We start from the raw sequence: 17604 nt of genomic DNA, 5'->3' as shown, positions 1-17604 counted from the left end.
TTACTTTTCATGTTTTGGTACCATTGTCGAGGCATTAGCATTAAAAAGTAGTCAAGTATTTATCTTCAAATGCATAAATAGATATGAAAATAAGCTAGTATACCAACAAGAACTAAAAAAACCAAAACAACAAAACACAAAAACCCCCACAAAGCCAAAACAACCCCAAAAACTGTTTCTTCACTTAGTGTGGAATAAAAAGATCTTGTCAAATATTGAGATCCTGTCTTAACCGAGGATGAGTTGAATGCTTGAAGCAAAGATTTTCTGCAAACTTGAATGTTCAGCTTCTGATTCTGAAAATAGGAAGATCCTGTGATTGAGTAGTATTACAGCTACACATGCTGCACAGTGCAAAGCCAAGTGAATTACCAGGTCTCACCTTCCACTTGTGTGTGCTGAACCTCTTTTCATTTCCATTTATTCCTATTTATTTACGTAGTCTTCATTTAGACAATGAAGTCTATAGAAGAATATTAAACAAGACCCATGGACAGTTGTGAAAGACAGAGGCTCGTTGCACTGGTTCCATTGCTGTTTGCTTTGCTGTAACTGGTTATGTTGAAATGAGTGGGGAAACTGGAATGCTGAGACAAAGACCACTAGATGGCCCCACCGATTTTTGCTGTACTGTGGGTAATTTCTGCATCACTTGTAGTGAGAATTTGCCCAGGATTATTAAGGGAACAAGACAGTGGTGGGGTTGGCTTTCAGACTAAAATGAGGTTAAAGCTATACACAATCAGAAGAGTAAATTGATGTTTGAGTGCAGGTGCTCAAAATCATGAACACTTTGAAGCCTTTTTTTTTATTATCCTCTTCTAGAATTAGCTTTGTTTTTTAGAATGATGTTCTTAACACTTAGTAGTTTCTTGGACTTGATTTTTGCATGTTAGGAATGGTGTCTTTTTAAGTACATGAGCTTATTTTTTTTGGAAGAAAAGGTAAAGATGAGGACACTTGCTTTTTATTTATCCATGTTGAAGTAATTTGATCAGTTTGTTTGTCACTCACCTGTGGGCTTGGTTATTGTTTCATGAGGAGTAAAGTTGAAATATGGATCAGAAGTAGCATGGTGGCCTTGCTAAAGGCAACTAATGCAACTTGTTAGCATTTTCATCTGACTTCTGACATGTCCTCTCCTACTAAACCAGGCATTCCATTTGCTCCTAAGTGTGTGTTTGCTGTTGCACTGTATGTCTTTAATGAACTGGAAAACTGTGTTAATAATGGTGGAACATCTTGTCTCCAGTCACCATCTGTATATAGGAAACCAGTTTTCCATGCCTGTTATATTGATTTTGATGGATCTATGTCTTTGGAGAAAGGAATGTACAGTAGTTTAAAAATTTGGCTTATTATAATGAACTTGGTTTTCCATTAAGCAGGGTCAGCTTTAGTAGATGAGTCAGTCCAGTAAAGAGCAAGTATCTCAGATTTCCCGTTACTAATTTCTCTAGTGTTTTAACACTATGGAGAAATTTCAAATAGAATTCACAGAACCTGAAATGGTTCTTGAACTTCTAATAATTCCACCTCTCTCTTATAGTTTTGGTTAAAGTTTGTATTTTTGACTCTTGAACTGATGATATGACATTATTTGTTATCCATAAAAGTAGATTTCTGGAATATGAAATATGGAATGAAGTATCAGTGGTATGTTTAAACTGTCTTCAAGGTATGGTAGTTTTGAGTGTCTTAGTTTAAAGACATGATCTGTATTCCAACAGCATTTTTCTTTTAATTTTCCATAAAGAACCCAATCAGATGAAGAGTGTCAAAAGGAGTCTACGAATGAGACACCAAGATGGCAGTTCCACTGTTGATTGAGAGGTTGTGGAAATGGACTATTGCATGAGTGCTGTGATATGTCTGTCCAAGAAAAGGATGTTAAAACATGGACTCTCGTGTTATTAAACCAGAGAAGATCTGGGTTGTGATCATCCTATCAAAATGGACTTTGCACTTGAATTAATCAGGGGACTGTATCAGTAACTATCCAGTGTTGGATCTGTTTGAAGGACTGGAGCCAAAATTTTACTTTCAGGTTGTATATGCATAACGGGCCAATTCATTTGGTAAGAGATCTGTTGCTACCTCTTTGCAGAAAATGTAATGTTTTTTTAAGTGACTTAATAAAAGGTTTTTGTTTCTTTCACACTTTGTATTTGTCCTTTCTGGCTGAATATTTTTTTTATTGTGTTGATACTGAGGTGAGTTTTGGTTTTGCTTGCTATTAAAGTGAGAAATACTTTAGCTGCTAAGCAAGGTAACTTTTTTTGCTATACTTGATTTAAGATGTTGCTTTCATTTGCAATTTGACTTCACTTTAACATGACTTCCAATGAATTTTTATTTGCTGGTTTATTCATTCAGGTGCTTAATGCTTGGGGGTTTAAGTACTTGGCCTATTGTCAGGATACTTCAGCTGAATTCTCTGAAGTTATTTCAAGATGGAATTAATATCAGCTGAAGGCTGGGCAAAATATGACAAAGGAGGACTTGGATGTTTTGTGTAACTTTTTAAAGTGTTGCTTCTTTGATTGTGTATGGGTACAGAAACTTTCCAACATATTTCCTGGACAACATACTTCCTGAATAGTCTATTGTCTTAAAATTCTTCCGTACAAGTGTCCAATCTGCTTCACCACTATTTAATGTAGGCTTAGCTGTGTGATAACATGTACTTGATGAGAAAAAAGTGGAGTCATTTTTTATATTGCTACAAGTGACATCTTAATCTTTACAAATGAATTTTAAAATGGTTCTAATGTTCAAAACTCAATTTCCTTTCAAGTTTTTTTGTGAATCAAATACTTAAAACTGTAGCCACCTTCCTATGTATGTTTCACCTGAAATGCACAGTTGTTTTTGTTTATGCTGGAGGACCAAGAGGACAAACTTGGTCCTAAGATATCCTCGGTGTTTTCTTTTAAAAACAAAATACAAACAGACCCCCATTATGTGTGTTTAACTATTTGCCTTGCTTAGACTTTATAAATATTCATTTTTACCATGATAAATTGTTAAAACTTGTTTAGTCTAGCTGTTTTGATGCTTGCTCAAGTTTGGTTTTGCCCTGTGTTATATGGTGGATTTGGATGCTGGGACTAATCTAAAGGGATCTCCCTTCAGATGAGTGGATTTCCTTTGTGTTGCCCAAAATTGCTTGGAATAGTCTTGCATTGTGTTTGTTGTAGTTCAGTGCAAGGGGTCTTCTGTGAATAATTGGTAAATAGGAATTCTTTCAAATGGACTGTGGCAACAGTGTACCTACTCAAACCTCTTGATGTGGATAGATGATAGGCTGTTGGAGGATGTGAATGGCAAGTGTGTGGAGGAGTTGATGGGGTCTATCTTGTTTCTACTGGTAGAAGCCCTTATTTTCAGACTCTTCAGATTCTGTGCTATGAATGTCCCCATAGAAGCCCTAACTAGCCCATTATTCCCTTACTCCCCAGAAGTCCCCCAGAGTCTCATGTCACTGTCTTGTTGTGGTGTTTACAAATGTGCACAATGTACTTGGCATTTTAAGGAGTCTGTTGCTTGTGGGAGGACAACTGGTAGTCAGAATACAAGTGGTTAGGGGATGCTTGGACCTCCTCCATTTCCTCTGTAGTGCATCCCCCCAATATTAGAATGGTGTATTTGGGATGTTTCTGGATTTGCAGTTCTACAGCTTGGCTGTGATACGGCTTTAAAATTGTTGTGTTAAAAATCTCTTAATGAACATTAATGGGTTAAGAATATTAATTTGGAACAATCCTTTTAATGGTGTCAGGCTTATTTTACAGTAGTGCCTTTGCATCACTGATGAAAATTGTGTAGCTGATGGATTTTTGTTGCTGGGGAAAACCACTAGGGAGGCGCTGTTGAGCTGGAGGGGCTTGTCACACTGAGGGGCTGTTGTGGGAGTGCTTGATGCTCTTGTCCTAGCCTTTAAGTGCAAGTGTTGGGTGACAAATGGAGGAGCTGTTGTCTGGGGGTACTGCCCCTGGACTGGAAAAAGCTACCCCTTGGGTGGGGTGAGCCCCAAGGTGGGCTGTTGCTGGCTGTGTGGCTATTAGCTCCACTTCCATTCTTTCAAAATGGCTTGTAAGAGCGCCACTTCCTGTCCAGGGAGGAAGTAATTTTAGCCCAGGCACTGAAATATTTAGCAAATCTTTAAAACAAAAGGCACAAATTCCATTTCTTTCTGGTTTCAAAAGGGTGTCTGAGCCACATGGGGTTAAGGTGCCCCTTCAGCTGGGGTAGTTGGAAGGAGCCAGGGCTGTAGGGGTAGCAGGCACCCTTTAGGTGGAGGCTATCTCTTTTTTTGGTAGAAATGAAGGGGTGGGTCTATGGTACATCACCTGAGTTGTGGGGTAAATGTAGAGAGTGTCAATCAAAGGCAGAGCTCAGAGCTGGGAAGGAGCTCTAGATGGCGGCTGTGCCTTAGAGAGAGCGCGCTCAGCTCCGTGCCTTCCCCAACACTTTACGCAACTTTCCCTAACTTTCGGGCAGCCTCAGGGGGCCCCCACAGCCCCTTGCCTCTCCTAGGCACTAATCGGGGGCCGAGCGGACCTTTTTCGGGCAGAAAAGCAGCTTTTGAGGGCTCCCTTTTCGTGCCTTGCTGGAAAGAAGAAGCCGTGGAGAGAGCCCAGGTCGTTGTTTTTCCAGCTTAGAAGCCATGGCGTACCTCCATTTTTGTGCGCTCTCCTAATGAGCTTTTTCCCCCGGACATTTTTCTACTAATTATCGCTTCTTTTGCTTTATCGACAGCATATTTTTGAGGATTAGAATATATATTTTTTTTTCATTGTCTGAAATTCGTATTTTATCCTTATAACGAAATATTTTGGATCTAATGTTTTTCCACTACCCGAAACTAATATCGACTTGGTCCTGGCGGCGGTGCATGGATCAGGTAGGTGGGCAAATAATAGTAATAATTTTTAGATTTCTGCCGTTTTCAGTACTTTGATTTTCGACCGATTTGAGCTGTATTTGGGATGACGCAATAAGATACAGAGATTATTTGCATTCAGTGTTACTTTGGGAAAGTTTGCAGGATGCTCCTCTACTGTGTTTTATTCTCAGATTTTTCTTCTAAAAACGATTATTTGTTTTAAATGTCCGTTTTGCCGTGTTGATCAGTGTTGTGTATTGTTATAACAATATCATTGCAGCGTCAGGACTTTGTTCCTGATAATGAAAGCCAGTGAAACGAACTGGGACCTTACCTTTCTTTCAACTTTTGACAGTAAATACCTGGGCACAGGACTTCAAAGCAAACAGACACCCCTGCCCCCTCTTAATATTTAAGAATAAAAAGATGATGAGAAATAAGGACAAAAGCCAAGGAGAGGAGGGTTCAGTCCACAGCAATGCATCGAGGTATGATCTATCAACTTTCTTTTTTTTTTTTTGTAAAACCTGTGAATACCCTGTTTACTTTGACAGCCGTGGGTTACTGTCAGTGCTTAATACACAACATTTTACGGATTTTGCTTCCTTTTTAAGGAATGACCTTGAGATTGTTAGCATGCCACACCCTAATTTTTTTGGTAGCAATTTCTGAAAGTTGTGTTGTGACTTAAGGGCCCATGTCATAGTCAAAAGGTACTGTACCTTTATTCAGAGGAGCCCTTTTCTCTGTATTATGTTTTTCCAGCTTTTGAATTTCAGTTTTTAGGTTTTTTGTGCTGTGAAAAATGACCTTGTCGGTTTAGCCATTGCTGCATTGCACCATTTTACATACAAGGCAAATTTTTCTTTGAAGAATCTCAGAAGTCTAAACTTTAACTGAGGGCCATACAGAAGCCTGGTGTAGTAGTAAATTATAGTAAATAGATACAGGAAAAAGTTACATGAATGAAAAAAAGCTCATTTTAAAAAATAAACTGGGAAGTGCCTGATTCTCTGATACCCCTTACTTCAAATTTTATTTGGGCTTGTAGAACTTTGATACTGTTTAGGTATTTTTTTTAATATTTTGATACAATTTAACTAGACTTTCTCCTGCTGGTGATACCATTTAATATAAAAAAAGAATACACCGGGATGGTTAAGAAGAGGCTCCAAATGCTTTGCTTGTTTGTTTAATATATTTTTGCTCAGAGTGTTTTTATTTACTTTTGTTGAGTAATGAGATTCTTTACAGATTTTTATAAACTTAACCTTGGTGTGGGATAAGTATGAAATACTGGAAATGTTTGTTTGCTAGGAATGCAGAAGTATAATTATGGAATTGCTCATTTTGTATTTCAAGGATCGGCTTTTTTGAAAATTGGAAATGAAACTATATGCTTTTGTTTTCTAGTTTGTAAATACACTTGAGTTATGCATTTTGTTAATTTTAATTGAATTGTGGCCTGTATTTTTTCTGATATTGTCCAATAATTTTTAACCAACATTAATAAAAAAGAATTCTGAACTGTCTGTTGTATCACATGTGCTCTATGTGATGTTTGCAGGTGTTTGAATAGTATTCTTGATGTCCAGTATTTTACATTTCTTAAACACAAACTTAAAATACTGTGGGAATATATATATTATCAAATTACTGTAACCTAGCATAAACTTGGATGGTGTTCTGGATGTATCAAAACTGCAGTAAAATTTTAAATCCTAAAATGGATATGGGTAAGTTTGTTTAATTTTAAATTATTAACTAAATTAGCCTCAGGGATGGTTGAAGCCTTAAATAAAGCACCTGTACAGAGCTTTTATAATAATGCAGTTTGAAAACACATCATACTTTCAACCTGTACTGTCTACATTCCTGGAAATATTGCACAGAAAATACTGCTTAAAAAGTCAATTTAAAAAAAATTACTTACATTTTAGCTTATTTAAATTTTGTGCTTTTTTTAAAGTGCAGATTATCAGCAACAGCAGTAATGGGTGTAATTTGTTAAAGAAACCTGAATTAAGGTATTTTATTTGTGTTAAAAACATGTATGCTTAAAGAGGAGGGGAAATTGGAGGTGTCTAGCAGCAGTTCCACAGGAAGAAGACCTTTGGGTTTTTTGTCCTTAGGGGTATTATATTTGCATAGTCTCTCATGTGTGCTTTTGGTGTTTTCATTGAAAGGTTATTTATCTTAATTGATCCATTTACATGCAACACCTGTTGTGTGAGGTTCTTCTCCCTTTTCGAAGTTTTTTTCTCAAAATAAACTTGCTGTGGATAACAGCCACTCACCTGAAGTGTGGGAACTATGGAGCACAGGATATTTGTGAGTGAGCCCTGTCGAGCTTATTTCTGAGCTGTGAGTCAGCTGAATGTCGTAAAATGGGCTTTACTTCCTGAGGTTGAATTGAACTTGTAGGGGAAATGATTTCTAGGAAGTAAAGCCACCACTTTGCTTTACTGTAGCCCAGAAATGCACTGGTATCTGCACTTCACGTGCTGCTGGCCAGCTTTCTCTCTGGTTGTGAGACCAGCTCAGCATCCATGGGAATATATGTGAAGACCTGTTACCTGATCCCTGGTGGGAGAGCTTAGTGATGGAGATGAATGGAAGAGGTAGAGATGGCCAGTGCCATTCATCTGAGCTGGAGAAGCAAAAATGCAGCACTAGAGAAGGGTGTTAAAGCAGAGAAAATACAATTTCTATATGCCACCTTAGTGTCCTGACTGGGGAATATGTTCAGAATTGACTCCTACCTTTCCAGCCTAAGCAAGTGCACCAGGTATATGTTGAATAAACAAAACCAATTGAGAATTGTTCCCAAAGAGATGATTATTCTTTGGGGGAGGGGTAGAATTAGTGTTAACTCTTTACAGTTTGTAAGCTGAAGGGTGTACTTGATGCCTTTCTAGATGAACAGCAACACCTGCCCTTTTGACAGTGAATCTTCCCAAACTTGAAGCTGATTAATTTCATGCAACTTTCTTCACCTAGAATAAAAGTTGGGATGCTGCAGTTGCTAATAACCACTACCTGTGTATCTGGGACTTCCATTAAATAATTGAACAAAACCCTGGTGTGTTTTCTAGCATCTTCTGTGCTGCATTTCTGAAAGGCAGGTGGTGTGAGAGGGTACATCCATGGTGCAGCCCTCGTGAACTTGAGAGGTGAGAGGCAAGCTGAGGGTCCCCCTCAAGTCCAGTAGTGAGTTTGTAGGGGATAGCAAGTAACATGCTGTGGAAATGTTGTTCCTTTTGTTTTCCTGGGCCTGCGTATATTGCAGTTGTTCTTGCACCTCCTAAATACCCTGGTGTGGGAATGGTTTTTGCTACAGAAGCTGCAGGGCTAAATGAACCCTGGCATCTGTATCCAGCTTTTGGCTTCTGTAGTGCTAAAACTTATTTTTGAGAAATAAAGGTTGTGGTGGGTTAGATCTCAGCTCATTTTCAATTCAGAGAGCTGGAAGTCTGATGCCTGAAATGGTGGGTTTCCTGCTCAGTGGCCACCTTCCAGAGGCAGAGTGCTCTGCAGCCCGTGCTGCAGCCTGTGCAGAGCAGAACACTCTCCTTTTACGTGGCAGCCATTTTATGGAGATGTAGTTACATACGAAAGAGGATTTGGGGGGGAGGGAAGCAAAGACGTTAATAAAAAATTGCCCTCTCTGGCTGCTGGTAAAAGCAGGGGGAACGCTTTTCTCATTTCGGTAGCTCTCGGGGAGCCCCGATGCTGCGTTAAAGGGGAAGGGAAGGCTGCCCTGCTTGGCATTTTGGTGCGGGTCCAGTTCAGTCACAAAATGGCTGTTCCTTTGTGCCGCATAGCTGACAGACATACTGCATTGCACTGTGTGTACTCTAAAAACAGCAGGAAGTTGCTGGTGCGGAGTTCAAAGGCCATCTTGTGCTGGCTGGGGCCGGCGATTGGCTGCGCTCGCCTGGTAACAGGCGGCGGGGGAAGAGCCTGCGCGCCCGCACCGCCTCCCAGCCAGCCCCGGGCTCTGCTGGGATGCACTGGGCGGCACTGGGCTGCACTGGGAGCCTGGCTTCCACCGACGCCTGCCCTCGCCTCCTCCCATCTGACGGGCGCGGGTTTTTCTTTTCATCATTATTATATTTTTTTAATAGTCCGGGTTATTTTGAGAAGCAAGGAGGTGACTTGAAAAAGGGCCGGAGTTATTTTTGGCGTGGCTTTTTTTATTTTTATTTCTTAATTTATTTTTAAACTTTAAAAGGGATTGCAGAACGTTGTAGTATTCCTGGAACATCTGGTGCTTTTTTAAAAATATATATGTGTCACTATGGCTTTCAACATCCTTAAATCACTGAATCTCACTCTTGCTTTTAACGTACATTTTGCAACTGATTTTCTTTTGAGCTGAGTTGAAATGTTAAATATATTTATTAAAAATTATCTAACGATGAGTTTCAGCTTTTCACCCAGGTTATTTTTAGCTCTTGTGGCCATTGTGTATCTACCGACTCTTTCAGTTTCATTTCCACTGCTGGATTCTTTAACAAGGATTATTTTTTTTTTTTCCTTCCTCCTTGAGCTTTTTAACCCTTTAGTAGAAACTGGAGGTTTTTTTGAAAAGGGAAAACTCCGTGCAGGACACAAAAGGAATAATGTGCAAGGAATCCGTATGAATAATGATGTAATCTGTGCAGCACAAAGGAGATTGTTCTTCTTGTTTTGCTTTGTTACTTCTGTTTCACATTACCCTCTCAAAGGAAATGTCTCATCTAATTACGAATGCACAATTCTGAGACTTTCCACTTCTCTGTTTCCTGTTTTGTGATTGCTGCCAAGAATGGATACAATATATACAGAGCTGTAAAAAAGACTCATCGACTGCAAGAAGCTCCATTTAGCTGAAATTTAATCTCTTCTGGATTGTTCTTTTTAGTTAAACATCTTAAGCTAATTAATCAAGTTTTACATACGCTTTGAATGCTTGACTGTTTCGCTGAATAAAAATGGAAAAATAAGAATAAAAAGCTCACCTGGGTAATAATGTAACCCTGCAAAGATGCTTCAGTGTCACAGCGTGTGCTGCTGCCGGGCACTGCTGAGCTTGTGTGCACGTGCACGCCTGAATTTCTTAGTGCCTTCAGCCAAGAGAAGTTGCCATGGCCGAGATTGTAGATTAGAGCCTGTTCCGCTTTCTGTTGGGTTGATGTTTCACCTGCTGTACTTTGAGGGCAACAGTTGCCCTTATCTGCACCTTCCCCCGTTTCCTGTGTGAGCTGAAGCCAGACTCTCTCCCACGGCTCAGGGTGCAATGGTATCGTGTTGCCGCAGGGTCATACCCCAACTGCTCCGAGGGGATGGCACTTCGGAGAACACAGGATCTCACGTGTGTGTCTTGGGAGCAATGTGGCTGTCTGCATTTAGGCTACGATAACCATGTTTTTTGCATTAAAAAAACAACAACATTTCCATTGTTACCTTTTTGTGAGTCCGTTGAGAGGGTTCAGGTGGAGGGCCAGGGAGGCAGTGATGTTTAATTTTAATCTCTCCAACCCAGTATAGGGAGAAGCCTGTTCCCATCTTGCTTTTCATGTTTGACCCCTTGTCTCAGAAAGCTGTTTAGCAGTTTACTGGGTTGCTGAGCCTGTGTCTTCAGTAGTTTTTATACTGGAATGTCTCTATTCAATCTGATCACTACTAATTTTGAGGGGCAGATGCAGTGAAACTAGCCATTTGGTTAAGTACCTGGGACTGTGAGCAGGCATGTAGGAATTGAGCTGAAGGTTCTGGTGCCAGGGCCTTGCTTCTTTTTAACTCAAGACAGCTGAAGTAAACCTACTTTGGGTGAGTTTGGCAGCTTATGCTGAAATTGCATCCCCTGATATATAACCTGGGGGTGTGTATATCCACTGTATCTTGTTTCGTGTTGCAGCCAACAGTTCGAGCAGGAATTACAATGTTAAATTAAGCTGTTGAATTCTGAAGATGGAGAAGAGCTTCTTAAATCCCTATTGCCCCTAGCTGAAAGCTCAGGAAGAATGATGGTAATGGAGAGATTCTGTTCTGCATTCTCTCTCCTCTCCTTCAAGGAAAATAAATAAAACCGGAATAGCACTGGGGTAGGGAATGGTCTGGATTACCATAATTAGATATAAGCAGCCTTCTAGCAAAGGATGTACTGTTTTGCTGATATGGTGTCTTAGAGATTTTTTTTCTGGTGTGTATTTATTAAAAAAACTACTGAAATGCCATTTGAAGATGCTTTATCAGTAGGTGATGGTGTGGTTGTGAAGTCTACCTTGATATCCTCTAAAGGATCCTTGAAATGAAAGCAAAAAAGACTGAGAAATTCGCATCTAGTCACTTGCAATGAAGCTTCGGTAAATCTGGTACACTGTTAATTCCTTCATTTTTTGGAGCAGGGAGTGTCTTTTGGAGGAAGCAAAATGTTGACGAGTCTGTCCAAATGTAGCCCTTATTACAATCAGTGCCTGTACAGCACTGCTACTAAATGACAATCTTCAATATACAGTTTGCTTTATGTTTACCTGTGGACTGAGATTATCTATGCTGTAGTGTGTCTTTCTGGCCTTAATTTACACGTTTACAAAACATAAAAAGTTTGAAACGGTGATCTCGGATTCCCTTCTGGTATTGTGCTGATAATGCTTGTATGGCATTTCATCTTGGCAGGGCTTCTGTGGAGTGGGTTTGCCAAGCACCTGGTGCCTTACAGAAGGGATGATGAACAATTCATTGCTCACAAACCTTTACCCTGGCTATGAACAATTGTATTGCAATTTGAAGAATCCACTGACTCCAAAAGACCTGGCTCCTTGGGAAGAAGTTGTGCTGTAATGTTTCTTCCAAGCTTTATTGCCAGGTGTAGATGACTTAATAGAATTGCTAATACGTTAATGAAAGGAGTCGTTTGCATCTCTTTCAGCGGGAGGAACCTCTGCTCTTAGCTAGAGTTGTCATCAATTGAGAGCTTTGAATGCCATGTGTTGTCTCTAAAAGGGAGACTTAATGATGAGCCTTACATCTTTGGGTTAAAAACAGCTTTTAACAGTCACTTGGAATAAAACCATCAGGCTTTGCTCTTCTGAACTGCAGGTCATCTGGAATCAGAAAGGAATTTGTGCACCTTCGTGTTCTTGTTAATGATTTAGGATGCTAACGTTCCACATTACTGCATTTATTTAATCTGATAGGTTTTAAAGGTAGTTTGCAGATATTAAGGGAGAAAAACCAGCCATGCTGTCTGTGCTAATGTAAAGCCTAATTGTGCACACTCCAGTCCACCCCCCATGCATCCACGTGTCCCTCACAAAAACTCGGATGCTGCCTGTGTACTGTTGTTCTCTTTGTGCTGCCACTGAGCCTGGCTGTCCCTTTCTGTGGCAAATAGAACCTGTGGCTGCAATGGTGGAGGGGCAGGGTGAGTTAACCCCTGCCCACCGTCTCAGGCAGCGTGCACCCCTGGGCTCCTTTCCTTGGGTGGCTGCCAGGAGGTTCTCAGCGGTGGGTGCTGGGAGGCGCCAGCCTGGGTCCTGCCGCGGGTGGTGGATGTAGGGAGCTGAAACGCTCCGTTGCCTTCCCGGGGAGGGAAAGATGGGCCCCTTTTGAAATCCTGAGAGCTGCGATTGTCCTTCCCTTCTGTGCAGGGAAGGGGAAGGATGCTGCCTCTGGAGATGCTCAATAGTGCTCCTTAATCAAGCAGGCAGGTTTTGACTCTTTTGTCCTTGTGCTGTTTTGGTTTTTTTCTTTTCCCACTAAACATCTCAGGCATTTTCAGCCTCTGGCTCAAAGATCAGAGAGTGAGAGAGCCAGCTCTTTTCAGTCATGAATGAACTGCTCGTTTTGCTTGCTTATGCAAGCATAATGTGGTGTCTTTGTAGTGGAGAAGAAAAAAACACTTTTGGAAAATACTTGTCATTCAAGATAGCTGAATGTGCTTTAAGGGAGCTGCAGCAGAGCAGCAAGAGGTGTATTTAGCTCACTGTGCGCTCAGGATTGATTTGCCTTTGGCATTTGGGACTCCTGTGCTGGAGCAAGGAGCAGTGTCCAGAATGTGAAGGTTTGCCTCTCCCTCCTCTCCTTCACATCCTTTGAGCCAGGCTGGAAACACGGTACAGCTCAATTTGGATGGTTGTTAGATAGGATACCTGCTGAGTGCATAATCCCTCAGTTGTTACAGCAGCACCCTAGCCCTGTTGTGCCTAGTGCTCTGTAGATGTAATTAGCACCCAGGCTCTGCAAGCAAGGTTTGCACTTATTTGTGGGAGAAGTGTAAATTCTCCACGGTAACTCCTCTCACTTGTCTATTTAAGAAAAAAAGTTGCTGGTCACAAAATCAAGTTGGGGAGATACTCTTCTGGTCTTTGAAGGACGTGTGAGTTATTTGGCAGGAGTAACCCTGTAAAATTGGGAGTATTTGTTGTGCCCCTTGAAAGCCTGCATAGTATTGGCCAAATTATACTGTGAGTATTTGAAGTTGTTTGAGAATCGCTTCTGAACAGTATGAAGAGCCTGTCTGTGTTTAGTTTATTCTAGTTTCAGTTCCTTTTTTGAGACAGATCATTGTTAGAAATGCATAGCTCACATAGCTGCGGATTGTGGAACAGCAGGAATATTTTTCTTCCCTCCATTTCCACTTTTGCCTTCAGGAAATAAGTTGGGAAAAGCTCTTTCACCATCTGATCCTTCTCAACATTTGCCACTCAGAGAATCTTTGCCTTGGGAGACAGGCAAGGACCACTCACTGGTTTTAATATGCTTTCATTATTAAGATAAAGGAAACTCAAAAAGTTAGGAATGAATTTATCTTCGGTATCACAATGAGTGTCATTCACTTAGTTCTCTTGCAAGCTCTGTACCTTCTACAATGCCTTGACTATGCTTGCTGTAGCATTTGCTCATGGTTTGTTCCCCCCCCCCACCTCCCAAAGTAAGGGTTAGATCCCATGAAGGTTTTATTCTTCTCTGGGCCATGTATTGTTCTCTCTTTATCAAATGTTACCCCTTTGTCATCAGATGTTCTATAGTCAGAATCAGTCTTGTGTTTCTCTCCCTGGCTCATTTAGCCTAGAAGTGAAATTTAATGTGGTTTGGTGCTTTTTTACAGCTGCGGTACGTGCATCAACACTAACTAATGGTGCTTGGTTTTATTTGCAATCTATGTGGGCATTTCAGATATAATAATAAAGAACATCACGTTTATAGATCAGATATTCAAAGGAAATGTTTAGCAGCAACATGGTAACCAGCTGGGTTGGTACATTAGTATCTGTGGTCTGTTGTGTACAACAGCTTATGTGTAGGTCACTTCAGGAAGACACATCTATTTAAATAGTTTTTTAATTGCTGGCCTGCACTGGCTTTGCTGCTTTCTGCTTTGGAGAATACGTGGGGTCATTGCCACTGGTGGGTAGGTGAGGGTGGCAGCTCTTGCTGAAGAGCTGCGGGGGCTGAGAAGCCTCTTCTACAGGTAGAGCTGGATCTGACAGACATGCCTGTTCTGGAGAAGACATCCTGCTCACTCCAGAGAGTTGCAGCTCAGCTGCCCACTGATGTGCTGTGGGTCAGTAGGGCCAGCAAGTCTGGCGGGCACACCTGTGTTTCCACCATGTTGTTGCCATGGAATTGGAATGTTTGGGTTGTTGCAGACAGTTGGCTTGGCTTTGCCAGAGTTGACTGTTGAGGACCTGTGGTGGCCGCACTGAGCAGCATCTGGCTTGCTGCTCCCCCAAAATTGGGGTCTTGCTTGGTCATCTATTCCTCTGCAACTCCTCTGTGCTACAAAAAGTAGTATATTTCCACTGTTCCCTTTTCCTCTAAAGTCTTGGTCCTGGTTTTACTCACTAAGGCAGCAGAGGCCTATTTTGCTGTTTTTCTGGGCTAGTCGTCTGATGATAATAACAACATAAGCACAAAGTGAGTACTGGGAAGATGGGGCATAGAGTGAGGATGGATGGGAGAGGGAAAAAGGTATCTCCCAGGTACCTGCCTTTGGCCTTTGGGGGGCAAAGATACGTGGATGGAAACCTGGGTCTCAGTCATCCACAGAACGTGTGAAACTGTGTTCAGCAATGCTTAATGGTTAAATGTATGTTTGCTGTAGGGGAACAGTAAACTTGGTTTCTGGTATTATGCAGCCCTGGGTGTTTGTGCCAAGGACCTTCTTGAACCTGCGTGGATGGGTTCTGTTGGTGCTGAGTCCCTGCTGAGCTTGTGAAGCCCAGTGGAATATGGTTGTTTGAATTCAAACTTGTTTAGATTTAAATCATTCACAGCAATTCTTAAAGCTAGGAGGAGCTTGGCTTGTGGGAGGGTCTTGAGTCATTAATCCTCCTTTATCCCTCTGTCTGAATTCAGATTCTGCCATCAAAAGTCACAGCTTAAAGTCTGCGGCAGAATGGTCAAAGTTAAGAGCCATTCCCTTGTTAGCCCTTGGTTCCAGAAATGCATATCGGGTCATTTTTTCACCTTGAATTGCACCTTCTGGAAACGCATCTACTGTTTGTACTTATTGAGAGCTTATGAAGTGTTTTCTTACTGTTAGCAATGATGATCCCCTATAAAATGAAGTAATGTGAAATATTAAAAGCTAAAGCTGGAGGTTTCAAGCATGCTGTAATTGCCTTGTAAACTTAGATGTCTTATCATTGCTGTTCAGCTACTTATTTCTTGGAAGCAGGGTGTCCTTCTTGGTAAGGGATGATTTGGTTTTATTCTCCTTCAAGTCAGGAGCAGGATCTTAATTAAACCAGAATTATAGCCTGAAGTATTTCTTAGAAACTAGGGGAACACATTGGGCTGAGTCTTAGCAGATCAATTTTTATAGCAGTTACTTCAAGGGAGTTACCAACGGTCCAGCTGTAGCTTTCTTGATCATCGTGGGTATTTTTCTGCTAAATTTAGAGGGAGCTAGATTGGTTGAATTGTGATTTTTGTGACAATTAATTATAGCTTACCCCCCACTTATAGTTTAATTGAAAGTAGGTCTTGTTTGGATGTTAACTTAGCATTAAAGCAGGTCATATTCCAAAAATAGCTTCTGAAAAGAGGACTTAAATCTCCAGTCATGTGCAGTGTAAGGCCTGACTTGACACACATGCTGCTAATCCTTTCTACTCTGCTGGTTGGTAGAAATGCTTCCTGATTGTCTCAGTGATAGCTAGAAAGGGTTGTTTTATGGAATTAGCCTTTTAATCTGTCTTTCGTTGTTATTGTTTATTCTATCAATGTAGGAAAAAAAACAACTACATATCTTTAATAAACAGGTTGTTTATTTAAAAAAGCATTTGTAATAGCCTTCAGAAGACACACCACTTCTCATCTACATTTCTTGCCTTAGTAGGGCATGCATGTGCATACCTGTAAATGCAGATGTGTGTGTCATCTGTCACTGGAGAAGTTGCCCTCTTTTCAGATGCCACAGTTGACATAGTGAAAAGAAGAATTATAGTGTCCAGATAATGTGGATAAAGCACATGAATTATCGTTATTGATGTTCAGAAAGGCTGTGTCCCTATGTTGTTGAAGTAAAGCTTAGGACCTTGAGAAACTAGGAGCCTCCAGAGTGGGAGGAGGCCAGTAATTCTTGTTCTGCCTTTAAACAAATATTGCCAAAGTTGTCTGGCCTCATTCTAGCCTCAGTTATAATTTCTTCCAGCTATTGTTAATTAATCTGAATGAAGCAAAGGGTCTTCCTCTGTTGTGCTGTCCCTGTGGAACATGGGATGCCAACATGAGTCAACCAGAGCCTGATGTTGCCACTTTGCATCGTGACAGTAGGGGTTTGGATGCCTCCACATCCCATTCTTTTGCCGAGGTCAGGTTCCCGTCCCCATGGGAGGCTCTGTGGGGTATTGTCCTTCTAGGACCTGCTTGTGGAAACTGGTTGTCCCCAGAGCTGCTTGGGAGTGTCATTTCCCTGAGTGGCATGGCAGTGCTTCCTAATAAAATTCCCTTGGTTTTCTTGAAAAAACTCTGGAACTCTTAAAAACTTCCCCAGTGGGGAAGTTTCATCACTCACTCTAAGTAGACTGGTTTGCGAAGCAATACGGTTGAGCGGGATGTTGGGAGCTGCCAGCAGATCTGTGGATGTGCTCCATGAGAAGCTGCAGAGAGCTGCAGGCAAGCAGGGAGAGGGGCCGTGGATGGTGCTGGCAGCAGGACGCAGCGATGGAGGGACGTGGCGGGGAAGGGCGGCTGGAAGTTGCAGGAAACAGAGAGGAAGGGACAAGCAGTGGCAGGGTTTAGAAAGATGGCTGTGTGTGAGGCTGTGCCTCGGGTTGTCATGGCCAGGAGTGGGACAGGCAAGGAGCGACCGGGAGGCCTGGAGGGGTTCAGCTTGATTTTCCAGCCCTGCCAGGAAGGAGCGATGTGTTACCCCCATCTCCTTCAACAGCAAGCTGGGACCATGAGACCAGCAACCGTTGGTGATGGCTCACCCTCTGCTGCTTGCAGAAAAGCCTCCATTCCTGCCGCTTCACCCTTAGACATCCTCACCCACCGCTATTCCCATTTCTCCCTGTGCGTGCCACGCCCTTCCATTTTAGGACTTGCAGGCAGACCCAGAGCAGCAGCCGCCACAGCAAGGAAATCTCAAGATGGTGGAAGAGGGATGGCTGTAAGATGGCGGCCAGGAGCCTGGCTGTGTGCCGGAGGGATTCCTGGAGCTGGTTCCCGCCGCGCTCAGCTGCTGCCCTCTGCCCGCTCCCGGGAACACCGCCGCCGGG

General features: G+C 41.8%; 1 protein-coding gene across 1 annotated transcript in view; it reads left to right on the top strand.

The window, feature by feature from the left end:
* The first annotated feature begins 3935 nt into the window (after positions 1-3935).
* CHD2 (chromodomain helicase DNA binding protein 2) overlaps positions 3936-17604 on the top strand; it is a 55371-nt gene continuing 41702 nt past the window's right edge. Inside the window, 2 exon segments of the mRNA XM_009995348.1 lie at positions 3936-4910; positions 5244-5376. Coding sequence (XP_009993650.1) covers positions 4847-4910; positions 5244-5376 — 197 coding nt within the window. The 5' untranslated portion in view covers positions 3936-4846.

The sequence above is a fragment of the Chaetura pelagica genome, unplaced genomic scaffold, assembly GCF_000747805.2.
Source record: "Chaetura pelagica isolate M959 unplaced genomic scaffold, ChaPel_1.0 scaffold453, whole genome shotgun sequence".
In the NCBI taxonomy this organism is placed as follows: Eukaryota; Metazoa; Chordata; class Aves; order Apodiformes; family Apodidae; genus Chaetura; species Chaetura pelagica.
The sequence above is the reverse complement of the archived record's forward strand: the minus strand, read 5'-3'. Positions and strand labels throughout refer to the sequence as shown.